This window comes from Acartia tonsa, chromosome 15 (genome assembly GCF_053477335.1).
Source record: "Acartia tonsa isolate MP-2025a chromosome 15, ASM5347733v1, whole genome shotgun sequence".
In the NCBI taxonomy this organism is placed as follows: Eukaryota; Metazoa; Arthropoda; class Copepoda; order Calanoida; family Acartiidae; genus Acartia; species Acartia tonsa.
In genome coordinates this window covers 9,037,990-9,051,093 of record NC_137274.1, presented here as the reverse complement: position 1 = coordinate 9,051,093, position 13,104 = coordinate 9,037,990, and the positions used below count along the sequence as shown (strand labels likewise).

The following is a 13,104-nucleotide window of genomic DNA, read 5'->3' as shown; positions in this document are numbered from 1 at the left end:
GGTTATAAAGCTATGGGTTGAACGGTTTCCAGAACGATTTTTCTAGTAATTAATTATAGAATGGTTATGTCAGTATGATGTGCTAGTAATCTAATTTTCAAATGAATGCTTTTTTTCTTGGAACTTTTTACTTATTTTAGAGTTTTAAAAATTTTACACACCCTTTAAAATTTCCTAACATTTTCTGGATAAATCTGGAATCATGGTCTTTCAGCGAAAAATCTTAAATAGAATTAATTGACCATTGTCCCCTCCCTTACTACTTGTAATGTTAGGGTAGTTTCAAGCAACCAATTAATAATTGATTAGAGTACTCAAAGTTTTAAGCCAACGATAGAAAAATTAGTTTGGGTACTAGAAAAATTAATATTCCTAGTCCCCAAAGTTTAGCAACTTATGGGACTTTGATAAATTTTGATTAGTTGGTTCACTTACTTGATTTTCCCTTCGTTTCCATCCCTAATTATAATCTATAAAAGGTGTAATTTCGTGTGTCATCATTTTGGGGTTTTACATCAATTTATTAGCCATTGTCTTATCCCTTTAGATCCCTTAACCATATATCTTTTTTATTGCATCGTATAATAGACAGCTTTCCGTGAACTTTATGCGGATAGTATGGTGGAGAACCGGTTCTAATCCAGCGGATATTAAACGGTATATACCTGTAAATGTTCCATAAACTGTTTAAAATCTGATGGAAGATGTTTTAACAACAATCTGTGATCATACTTCTCCTGAAAGAAGTTGTATCAACTTTTTTTTTATAGCTAGCCGGTCCTTTTAGTAAGTAGTAGATGTAAAATTTTTCATAGAATTCAGATATGCAATCGGTTTTTTTGTAGACCTCTTATTTTTTAAGTAATTTAAGTTTAAAAAAAAAAATTAAGTCGATTTTAAGGTACTAAAATGCAACAAAAAAAGAAAGAAAATGGCCATTATGAACAAAAATAGAAAGATCTTTAATTTGACACCTTACTTTTTCAATTCTGTCAGGTAATTATTGAAAAAATCGATTTTTTTAAACCCACGAGAATAAAAACTTTGAACTCAATTTTATCATTTCACAAGTAAAAAAATATGGGTTCATATATACCTTTAGAATCAGAAATATATTACGAATCCATTGTAAGCAAAATTGAAAAAAAAAGTTTACAATATAGTATATAAACTACAATAAAAGGAATTATATGAAAATATCATATTATATTGTACAGGCAACGTCTTAACTTTTGAATTGAGTATAAAAATGGGAAGGGGGTATAGAAGTGGTAAAGAGGGGGTAAAAAAGGGAAGACGATAGTGTTGCCAGAACAAAAAATACAATTGGCCATTTTTTAATTTTTTAATTTTTTTACTTTTTTTCAATTTTGCTTACTATGGATTCGTAATATTTTTCTGATTCTAAAGGTATATATGAACCCATGTTTTTTATGTCTGTTTGAGAAAATATTTAGGTCTAAAGTTTTTATTAAACCGAGGTTAAAAAAATAGATTTTTTCAATAATTACTCAACAGAATTTTAAAAGTAAGGTGTCAAATTAAAGATCTTACTATTTTTGTTCTTACTGGCCATTTTCTTCTTTTATTTTGTTGCGTTTTAGTACCTTAAAACCGACTTAATTATTTTTTTAAAAAACTTAAATTACTTAAAAAATAATAGGTCTACAAAAAAACCGATTGCATATCTGAATTCTATGAAAAATTTTACATCTACTACTTACTAAAAGGACCGGCTAGCTATAAAAAAAAAGTTGATACAACTTCTTTAGAAAAAAAGATTAATTGGTAGATTTATAGATTGAGGAATAAATTGATAGATTGATTGATTTAATCGATTAAATTGATTGATTAAAATATAGATTGATGGAAAGATTAATATATTGATTGATTAATAGATTTATTAAAAGATTGATATACAGATTAATAGATAGATAGATTGATAAATAGATTTATAGATAGATTGATAAATTGATTGATAGATAGATTGATAGATATATTGATAAATAGATTGATTGATGGATTGATGAATTTATAGATAGATTGATCGATTGATAGATATATTGATAGTTTAATTGATATAAAGTTTGATAGATAGATTGATAGATTGATTGATTTAATTAATTAAATTGATTGATAAAAGATATAATGATAGATAAATAGATTTAAAGATGTGCACATTTTTAAACTTAAAATTGCACAGCCTGTGTTTATTATAAACACTAGTTTTTGGATTAATAAGTACCATTCCTGTGCTATTTGTAGTTAAGGAGTTACATTGTAAAATGTGAAAAAAAGGTTGAAAAGTAAGTTGGAACAAATTACAATGTAGCTCCCATACTATACATAGCACTTGAAAGGTTCTTTTTTATCCAAAAACTAGACCTTATGATAATTTTAACAGAATGCACACCATTTTCTACTATTAACACAAGCTGCGCAATTTGAATTTTGAAAATGTGCGCATTTTTTGCAAAACCTTTAAATCCATAAATCTTCAAAAATAAGGCCTTTGAAAAAAACTGGTTTTTAAGGCATAATTTGATGAAATAATCATTTTTAAATATTTGAATCATAAATGTACCAGAACAGGTTTTACAAATATATAAAGCATTTTATATAATTGTTTTTTTTTCTATGCATAAATAAGTTTTTAAAAATGACGTTTCTCTTGAAACACACTGTAGATGGATAAGTCAAGAGATTAAGAGATGAATAAAAAAATGGATTTACCTTCATAAGACCAACTTGTTCCTTATCTTTAATCTTCCTCCATGGAAGTTGACCATTAGCAAACTCCACTAACATATAGAACAAGGACCATAGGTCATCATGGCGGCCTAAAAGAATTTTTGCTATACTCAATATCATGACTATCGCCTTCGAGGGGCAATGTTATTGCCTCTTAAGGAGTGATGATATCTTTAATCTTACTCCAAGGAAGCTGACCATTAGCAAACTCTACCAATAAGTAGAACAGAGACCATAGCTTTTCATGGCGTCCTAAAAGAATTTTTGCTATATTTGATATCATGACTATCACCTTCGAGGGGCAATGTTATTATATCTCTAATCTTTCTCTAAGGAAGCTGACCATTAGCAAACTCCACTAACAAGTAAAACAAGGACCATAGGTCATCATGGCGGCCTAAAACAATTTTTGCTATATTCAATATCATAACTATCGCCTTTGAGGGGCAATGTTATCGCCTCTTAAGGAGTGATGATATCTTTAATCTTCCTCCAAGGAAGCTGACCATTAGCAAACTCCACTAACATGTTAAACAAAGACATAAGTACTCATGGCGGCCTCAACGAATTTTTTGCTATATTCAATATCATGATTATCGCCTTCGAGGGGTAATGTTATCGCCTCTTAAGGAGTGATGATATCTTTAATCTTCCTCTAAGTAAGCTGACCATTAGCAAACTCCACTAACATGTAGAACAAGGACCATAGGTCATCATGGCGGCCTAAAAGAATTTTTGCTATATTCGATATCATGACTATCGCCTTCGAGAGGGGCAATGTTATCGCATTAAGAGGCGGTGATATCTTTAATCTTTTTCTAAGGAAGCTGACCATTAGCAAACTCCACTAACATGTAAAACAAGGACCATAGGTCATCATGACGTCCTAAAACAATTTTTGCTCTATTCGATATCATGACTATCACCTTCGAGGGGTAACGTTATCGCCTCTTAAGGAGTGATGATATCTTTAATCTTCCTCCAAGGAAGTTGACCATTAGCAAACTCCACTAACATATAGAACAAGGACCATAGGTCGTCATGGCGGCCTAAAACAATTTTTGCTATATTCAATATCATGACTATCACCTTCGAGGGGCAATGTTATCGCCTCTCAAGGAGTGATGATATCTTTAATCTTCCTCCAAGGAAGTTGACCATTAACAAACTCTATACTCTACTTTTTTAACTACATATTTTTATGTGATATGATAGTCCGATTGATTTGATTTTTGGAATACTGATTCCTAAGACAACAAAGTACAATGTTATAGGCGAAGCATCCTTATAAACAAGTCCTAAAAATATAAGTATGTCCTTAAACATTATCCTGTATTTAAGCAGTTTTTTTAGAATAAAAAAATGTACGATCATAATATTAAATATAAAAATTCAACATTTTTATATCGACAGAAAGCTACTTTTATTACGAATGCGATAAATAACTATTCTATCTTTAAAATATAATAGAAAATTTCATTAATGTACAATAGTTATCCATCACAGTGTATATAGACAGTTTTCCGTGGATGCTAAAAATATAAAATTATAATATTAATTCCCAATTTTTTTTTTCTTATTCATGAAAAATAGTATGAAATACGATACATGATTTTTAACATTTTTAACACCACTTTACTTAATCCGCTCCATCCTTGGACGTCCCGATGCCATAAACGGTTAGGACTACCAGACAAAAGGTCTAAAATCAAAGGATTGGTTGCCAGAGAGAGAGGGGACAATGCGTTGTTTATTACACTGGTCCCCAAAGTTTTATAATAACATTTTATTATTCTTTGGCTTAACAACTTTGGGGACTTTAATTTTAATTTTAATTGGTTGGCTCGTTAAGTTGAATGCTCAAACGTTCCTACAACTTATTTTACGCTGCAGAAGGGGTAATTTTGTGTATCATCATTGGGGATGTACATCAATTTATCGGCCATTGTCTTATCCCTTTATATTCTTGGGTTATATATTTATTTCATTGCATCGTATAATAGACAGCTATCCGCGGCCATTATGCGGATAGTATGGTGTTGAGAACCGGTTCTAATCCAGCGGATATTAAATATTAAATGGACACTTACCCATCTCCTTGTTCTTGTGAGCGTTCATGGATGCGTATCTGACGGTTCCACGGAATCCGGCTGCGGCCCTAGCTGGGCGTACCTAGATAGATAGATAGTATAATGTCCCGTCCTAGAAAAATTTTGTTAAAATTTTGGCCCCCAGCTAAAATATGGTTGATTTGTGCAAATTGACCCATGCAAAATATTTTTCTGTAATGCAAAAATTGCGATGGTAAAAGAACTGCAAAGTTTATATAATCTGCAAAAAGACCTTACAATTTCAATTTTAGTGTGTCGATAAAAACCTGAAATTTACAACAACAAAAAAAGGGGGCCGTTTCAATTATAACACATACAGGTGTAGCAAGTAATCTTCTAAAGTCAAAATTTCATATAATAAGGTTGGGTCGGATCCTTTTTGGTGGGATACCGGATACCCGGCTGATTTGTAATGCAATATATCCGGTATCCGGCCCAATAACCGGTTTTCCGGTAGATTATTTGCAATGAATATGAGAAAATATTATTTATAATTACCTCTCCATTTGCGTTAGTATATTGTCTTGCCAATCCAAAATCAAGCATAAAAATCTAAAAAAAAAAACATTATTTTGACGGACATACGGACAGTTTAGGTTATATTTATAAATAAAAAGTAACAGGGTATCTGTCTGTTTGTCTGTCTGTATGTGTGTGTCTTAGGAAGGATCTCGCTTACCGCTCAACCGATATGGTTCACTTTTACAGTGTAGCTTCTCGTAGGTCCTGGGAAGGTTATAACTATTTTTGGGGAAGGGTACCAACACCATTCCAAGAGAAATTACCCTTCCTTCTTTTAAAACTAAAATGGGATGGGAGGAGGGTGAACTTCCCCATCAAACTCCACCCTACAGAACCCCTAGAGGCCTCTAGGGGCGTAACCACTGGTACTTTTATAGCGTTTAATAACACTTTCGCTCCTTTTTTAGAAGCGACGATACTCTATAATTCACTCTGTCCGAGAGTTTATAAAGCTATGGAAGAAATATTATTTTTTTGTCTGCCATATAAGATAGACGTCTGAAATTTTAGGTCATGATTCTTCGAACCATTGAGCATACAGTATATAATGTATTTGGTCCGTCGGTCTCTCAGTCATGCTTTGTATTATAGACAACTTTCCGCGGATATTAAAAGGGAAAATTATAAGATTAAAGCCAGTCTTCTAAGCCTCGAGTTGGCGAACGCCCGGGCTCACAAAATATGTTTTTTTATTTTAATATTCGTGGAAAATTGTCTGTTATAAGATGATATACATGATTATTAATTATGGCTGAGAACTGGTTCTAGACAAACCCCAAACTGTCCCAGTTTGAGCGATTCAGTGACGTCATATACGTTTCGGGAAAGAAAAAGGGAAGGGGGGAAGAAAATCTCTTCAAAAGAGATGGGAGAAAAGGGAAGAGATTTTCTTCCCGCCTTCCCTTTTTATATGACGTCACAGGACTCGTCTTGCTCAAAACTGGGGTTTGTCCCAGTTCTAGTCTAGCGGATATCAATCGGTTTGGATTACCTTTCTTTTGGTTTGTGGTAGTCTACCAACGGCAAAATTTGACGGTTTCACATCTCTATGGAGAAATCCTACATCGTGGATGGCTTCGATACCCTGTAATAAAAAAAAACGGTTGATTTGGTGCCAAATACCGTTGGAATCGTCATAAGCTCTAGTTTTTGAAAATATAAAATATAAATTATATATAATAATTATATATTTTTGTGCTATTTGTTGTTAAGGAGCTACGTTGAAAAATGTGAGAAAAATGTTGAAAAGTTTTAAGTAATTGGAACATTTTACCTCGTAGCTCCTTTACTATACTTAGCACAGGAATGGTTTTTATATATTGATAAAACAGAGCTTATTACGACATGCATAAGATTTTTCTACCTTTAACACAAGCTGCGCAATTAGAATTTCAAAAAGGTGCGCATTTTTTACAACCTTTAAATCAATAAATCTTCTAAAAAAAACTTTGGAAAACCCGATTTTTAGGCCATAATTTGTTGAAATAATCATTTTCAAATATTTGAAACGTAAATGTCACATAATAGGTTTTCCAAATATGTAAAGCATTTTACATAATTGTTTTATTTTCTATGCATAATTAAGTTTTTTTTAATCATTTCTCTTGAATGACCCTGTAACTATCTATCTATCTCACCTTGAGTATTTGAAATCCCAATCTAAGGGTGGTGGAAAGAGAGAACGCCCCGCGGGGTTGGGCCCTCCTCAACTCGGCCAGATTTTTTGCCTAAACATAGATAGTTTTTTTATAGTATATGTTTATTATAGACAGCTTTCCATGGTTATTACGATGAAAAATTATAAGATTAAAACCAGTTTTGTTAGACCGTAAGGGCCTAAGGCCTGGGCTTAAATTATGGTTTTAATATTAGAGGAAAATTGTCTGTAATACGTTTTAATACATGATTCTTCAGTATGGCTGAGAACCGGTTATAATCCAGCAGATATTAATCAGTTTGAAAGCCCTACTAAAAAAAAAGTTTACATTTCTTTAATTTTTTTGTTTTAAAATTGTTATTTTACATGTATTGACGCCATCTTGGATTTTGATTAAATTAAGTTAGAAGATTTTTTTCTGCAAATTAAATAAAATAAATTTTAAAAAACCTTCGAACTAAAATTGACAGATTTTGTTTTTATTAATTAGAACATTTTTTAAAGATTTAAAATAAAAAAAGGAAAGAAAAACGTAAAACTTGTTTTAAAAAAAGGAATGTTTTATGAAAATCGACCCATCATTTAAATTTTATTCATATGTCTATCTGTCTATTAATTAAATCTGTATGTCTATCTATCTAAATGTCTATCTTTATGAATTGTATATCTGTCTATCTATCTAAATTTCTATCAGTATATAGAATGTCTATTTGTCTATATATCTAAATATCTGTATATAGTATAATATCTATTTCTATCTATATAGTATGTCTATCTGTCTATATTTCTACATATCTATCTATCTACATTTCTATCTGTATGTATTTGTCTATCTAACTATCTATCTACATTTCTATCTATTTAGTATGTCTTTCTGTCTATATATGTATCTACATATCTGTCTGTCTATCTATTTATCTACCTGTTTGTTTATTGTGCATGTCTATCTGTCCATATATCTGTATAAATGTCTATCTGTCCATATATCTATAGGAATGTCTATCAGTCCATATATCTATATGAATGTCTATCTGTCCATATATCTATATGAATGTCTATCTGTACACATTTCTATATGAATGTCTATCCGTCCATATATCTATATGAATGTCTATCTGTCCATATATCTATATAAATGTATATCTGTCTATATATCTATATGAATGTATATATGCTTGTCTATCTACCTAAATGTCTATCTGTCCATATATCTGTATGAATGTCTATCTGTCCATCCAAACCTGAAGCTGCATGACGACATAATTAAATCTATCGTTTCTGCCACAACCGATAAACCTACAGACATGATCCCGTCCTGGACAGTTACAAACAATTTTCATTCGATTGACAGATGAACATTTATAATATAAGCCGGAAGATTTGTAGATAAAAATGATAAACAGATGGACATATATTTAGAATGGACATATTAACAAACAAGACGGGTGGATCGATAAATGAATTGATAGACAGATAGACAAACTGAAAGATTAAAAGACTGACTGAGTCAAAAATATCCAGAAAGACTTGTAGACAGAAATAAAGAAAGACAGAAAGACACATAGATCGATAGACATATAAAAAATAGATAGACAAATTATATTAAAACAATAGACTTATAGATAGATAGACATATAGACTTATAGTTAGATGGACTGGACATATACATAGACAAATAGACTTATAGACAAATATCAAATAGACATACTTATAAACAAATTAGAGATGGATAGATTAACAAATGGAAAGATTGATAGATGGGCAGATAGAAATATAGACAGAAAACTTTCAGACAGATAGACAGATAAACTTTTAGACAGATTGACAATTAGACATACAGATAGAACGGTAAGCAGATAGACAAATAGACAGATAGACAAATGACAGATAGACAAATAGACAAATAGACAGATAGACAAATAGACAGATAGACAAATAGACATATAGACAAATAGACAGATAGACGTATAGACAATGACATATAGACAAATAGACAAATAGACAAAATGACATATAGACAAATAGACATATAGACAAATAGACAGATAGACAAATAGACAGATAGACAAATAGACATATAGACAAATAGACAGATAGACAGATAGACAGATAGACAAATAGACAAATAGACAAAATGACATATAGACAAATAAACAGATATACAAATAGACAGATAGACAAATAGACATATAGACAAATAGACAGATAGACAGATAGACAGATAGACAGATAGACAGATAGACAGATAGACAGATAGACATATAGACATATAGACAAATAGACAAATAGACAAAATGACATATAGACACATAAACAGATATACAAATAGACAGATAGACAAATAGACATATAGACAAATAGACAGATAGACAAATAGACAGATATACAAATAGACAGATAGACAAATAGACAGATATACAAATAGACATATAGACATATAGACATATAGACAAATAGACATATAGACAAATAGACATATAGACAGATAGACTCATAGACAGATAGACAAATATACAGATAGACATATAAACAGATAGACAGATAGACAAATAGACATATAGACAGATAGACAGATAGACATATTGACAGATGGACAGATGGACTTATAGACAGAAAGACAGTAAGACAAATAGACAGATGGACAGATAAACATATAGACTCATGGACAGATAGACAGATGGACGACAGATAGACATATAGAAAGATAGATATATAGACAGATAGACAGAAGGACAGATAGACAAATATACATATATACATATTGAAAGATAGACTGATGGACAGATGAAAATTTTCCTTGTAGTTTCTTTAAGACTGCAACTTCCATTTTTAAAACTTGTTTCGTCTGTTTGGCGGATTCTAAAATAGATAGATAGATAGATAGATAGATAGATATAGATAGATAGATAGATAGATAGATAGATAGATATGTAGATAGATATACATAAATATAATAGTTATTTATCGCATCGTAGTATAGACAACTTTCCGCGGATATTGATATGAAAAAATATAAGATTAAAACCAGAAGCCCGGACTAATAAAACTGTTAATAATCTTTTAATTGATCATTCGTTGAAAACTGTCTGTAATTCAAGGCTATACATGATTTTTTCAGTAAGGCTAAGAACCGGTTCTAATCCCAAGGATATTAATCGGTTACAAAGCCATACTGGAATATATAACTTGTCATAAACCGTGATTTATTAACAACATGTCAGAGAGGTTGTTTAATTAAAACACACGCCCAATTATGACAAAGCCCAAACGATCAATGTGACGAAATAAAATGAGGGAATGGGAAAGAAAACCCCTAAAAAAGAGATGGATAATCCCTCATCTTTATTACATCACATGAATGATTTTTGACACAATTTTAATACAATTTGGGCTTTGTACCAATTATTATAAACAAAATTACCTAATTTCAGAGCAACTTGCTCCTTTGTAACCAGATCTATGCCCTCGTAAATTTCTCCGAAACCGCCGCCTCCAATTTTTCGGGTCACCTTCCATCGCTCCTAAATAGATAGATAGATTCAGTTAAAGGACATACTTTCATTTCTATTGGATACTTATAGAGATGCCTCGCTTATAATATTGTGCTTTGTTGTCCTAAGAACCATTATTCAAAAAATCAAATGAATTGTATAAATATATCATACAAAAAATGTTGTCAAAAGTTAAAAATCAGTATGTTTGAAATGGACGTACGGACATTTTGGTAACAATCATAGAGTAGGTTCACTTTCTAAATCGTACATGACTGTTAGAGGAATCAGCATGCAAAGTTTGAAGTCGTTAGGACAATTCTAATATGTCCAAATAAACAAAAAGAGCTAACCGTTACGTACGGACCGATCCTAATTATAGAAAAACTCCGCTTTTAAAAAGATCTAACCGTTTCAAAATACTTATTTTGTTGTATCTCTGAACATTAATAAAGTTCATGATTATACGTTCAAACAACCCTTCAGACAACCAACCCTTTGATTGTACAACCTTTGAATAAGCTAATAGATTATTTACAGGGATCTAAAACCTAGTGTCTGACTCTGATTATGACGTAAAAAAATTAGCCAAGGATAGGCCAGTATACACTGTTATTGACCAATGGTAAAATTTATAGTGGCCTCTCATTGGCTATTTTTTTACGTCATAATCAGAGTCAGACACTTTTACTATGTTCGGATCTAGGACAAAGGATCCAATATTCAATATTTTAGGGGTCAAAGACTTTGGGGACTTTGAGTTAGTGAAGGATTTAGCAGATTCTAGCCCACTTTGGGGACCAAAATATGAGTTACAATACTTTATTGGCCGGATACCGGATAACCGGCTGATTTCTAATGCCGGATTTACGGCAAGTTACCGAATATCAAGCCGGATAACCGGATATCTGGCATTAAAAAACAGCCGGACATCCTGTATCCGGATAAATTTAATATCTGGTAGGTATCCGTTCGGATATTGAAAATGACCGGATATCCAGTATCTGGATAAATTTAATATCTGGGAGGTATCCGGTCGGATATTGAAAATGACCGGATATCCGGCCTAATATCCGGGCCAACCCTATATACGTGACCCACCTTGACAATGTGACCTGGCTGCAGCAAGTCCTCGGAGGATTGATGACTATTCATCTCTCACAGCCTAGGATAGATAGATAGATAGTTAGATAGATAGATAGATAGATAGATAGATAGATAGATAGATAGATAGATAGATAGATAGATAGATAGATAGATAGATAGATAGATAGATAGATAGATAGATAGATAGATAGATAGATAGATAGATAGATAGATAGATAGATAGATAGATAGATAGATAGATACATAGATAGAAAGATACATAGATAGATAGTTATGAGTTAAGACTCTAAGGGGCTTGGTGTCGCTTCGGGTACTAGACCTCTTTCCACGCACCTTGGAACATACATATAATACTTATGATTGCGGTGTAAAGCGTTCATTCATCCATCAGACAACCAACTCTCTGATTTGCACGAACTTTGTCTGACAAGTCCCAACTGTGCATAGTAATGAGTTGCGCCTGTTTTGGGCCAAGGCATTCCCCCCACTCTAACTATTTATGTCGCGCATCTGACATAGTAGCAGTGGGAACCATTTTTAATGTCTTTAGTTATGACGCGGTGTTGGTACGAGATTCGAACCTATCCCCTTCCCGACGACGAGCCACGGTCGCGGGTGAGATAGATAGTTAGTGAGATAGTCGTTAGAGATAGATAGTCATAAGACAGATAGTATATAAGATAGATAATTAGATAGTAAGCAGGGATCTCAAGGGATAAGACAATGGACAATAAATTCAAACCCAACTAACAGGAGGCAGTAAAACCGCCATGGATGTTTTATTAAAAAAACCTTGAAATTGGACCATAAACACCAAAGGTATGAGGAAAAGTGTGAAAAATATAAAAATAGCTAAAAACCTGCTAAAAAGCAGTCCGACCACCATGGGTGATTTATAGTTGATTATGCTCTTTAATGATGGGAATGATGTCAAAAAGTTTCGGCCTTCTATCTTTAATAGGAGCTGAGAAAATTACGTTTCAGACAGACGGACTTTTCAAATTATAGAGTAGCAAAGTATAATGATATAACATACCTTAGTTATTATATTGACTAGAATTAAATATATCTACATATATATTTGTGATAGATAGATAGATAGATAGATAGACAGACAGACAGACAGACAGACAGACAGACAGATAGATTGATAGATAGATTGATAGATAGATTTATAGATAGATAGATAAATCGATAGATAGATACATAGATAGATATATATAGAACCATTATAAACTCTAGTTTTGGAAATATAACTATCATTTTTGTGCTATTTGTAGTTTAGGATCTTCATTGATAGATAGGTAGATAGATAGATAGATAGACAGACTGACAGATAGATAGACAGAAAGAATTATATTCTATACCTTAGTTATTATATTGACTAGAATTAAATATATCTACATATATATTTGTGATAGATTAACTATACTCTTGGAGAGTCATCAAATCATTTTTTCTGAAA

At 31.9% G+C, this 13,104-nt stretch overlaps 1 protein-coding gene across 1 annotated transcript in view; it reads right to left on the bottom strand.

Annotated features, from left to right (window-relative positions):
* Positions 1-13,100, bottom strand: part of Asator (tau-tubulin kinase asator) — a 36,480-nt gene extending 23,380 nt beyond the window's left edge. Inside the window, exons 1-11 of the mRNA XM_080150051.1 lie at positions 13,007-13,100; positions 11,634-11,697; positions 10,463-10,562; positions 9,840-9,900; positions 8,283-8,358; positions 7,022-7,111; positions 6,376-6,468; positions 5,361-5,414; positions 4,842-4,923; positions 2,734-2,840; positions 666-737 (exon numbers count right to left, since the gene is read on the bottom strand). Coding sequence (XP_080006177.1) covers positions 666-737; positions 2,734-2,840; positions 4,842-4,923; positions 5,361-5,414; positions 6,376-6,468; positions 7,022-7,111; positions 8,283-8,358; positions 9,840-9,900; positions 10,463-10,562; positions 11,634-11,687 — 789 coding nt within the window. The 5' untranslated portion in view covers positions 11,688-11,697; positions 13,007-13,100. The remainder of the gene's footprint in view (positions 1-665; positions 738-2,733; positions 2,841-4,841; positions 4,924-5,360; positions 5,415-6,375; positions 6,469-7,021; positions 7,112-8,282; positions 8,359-9,839; positions 9,901-10,462; positions 10,563-11,633; positions 11,698-13,006) is intronic.
* Positions 13,101-13,104: the final 4 nt, after the last annotated feature.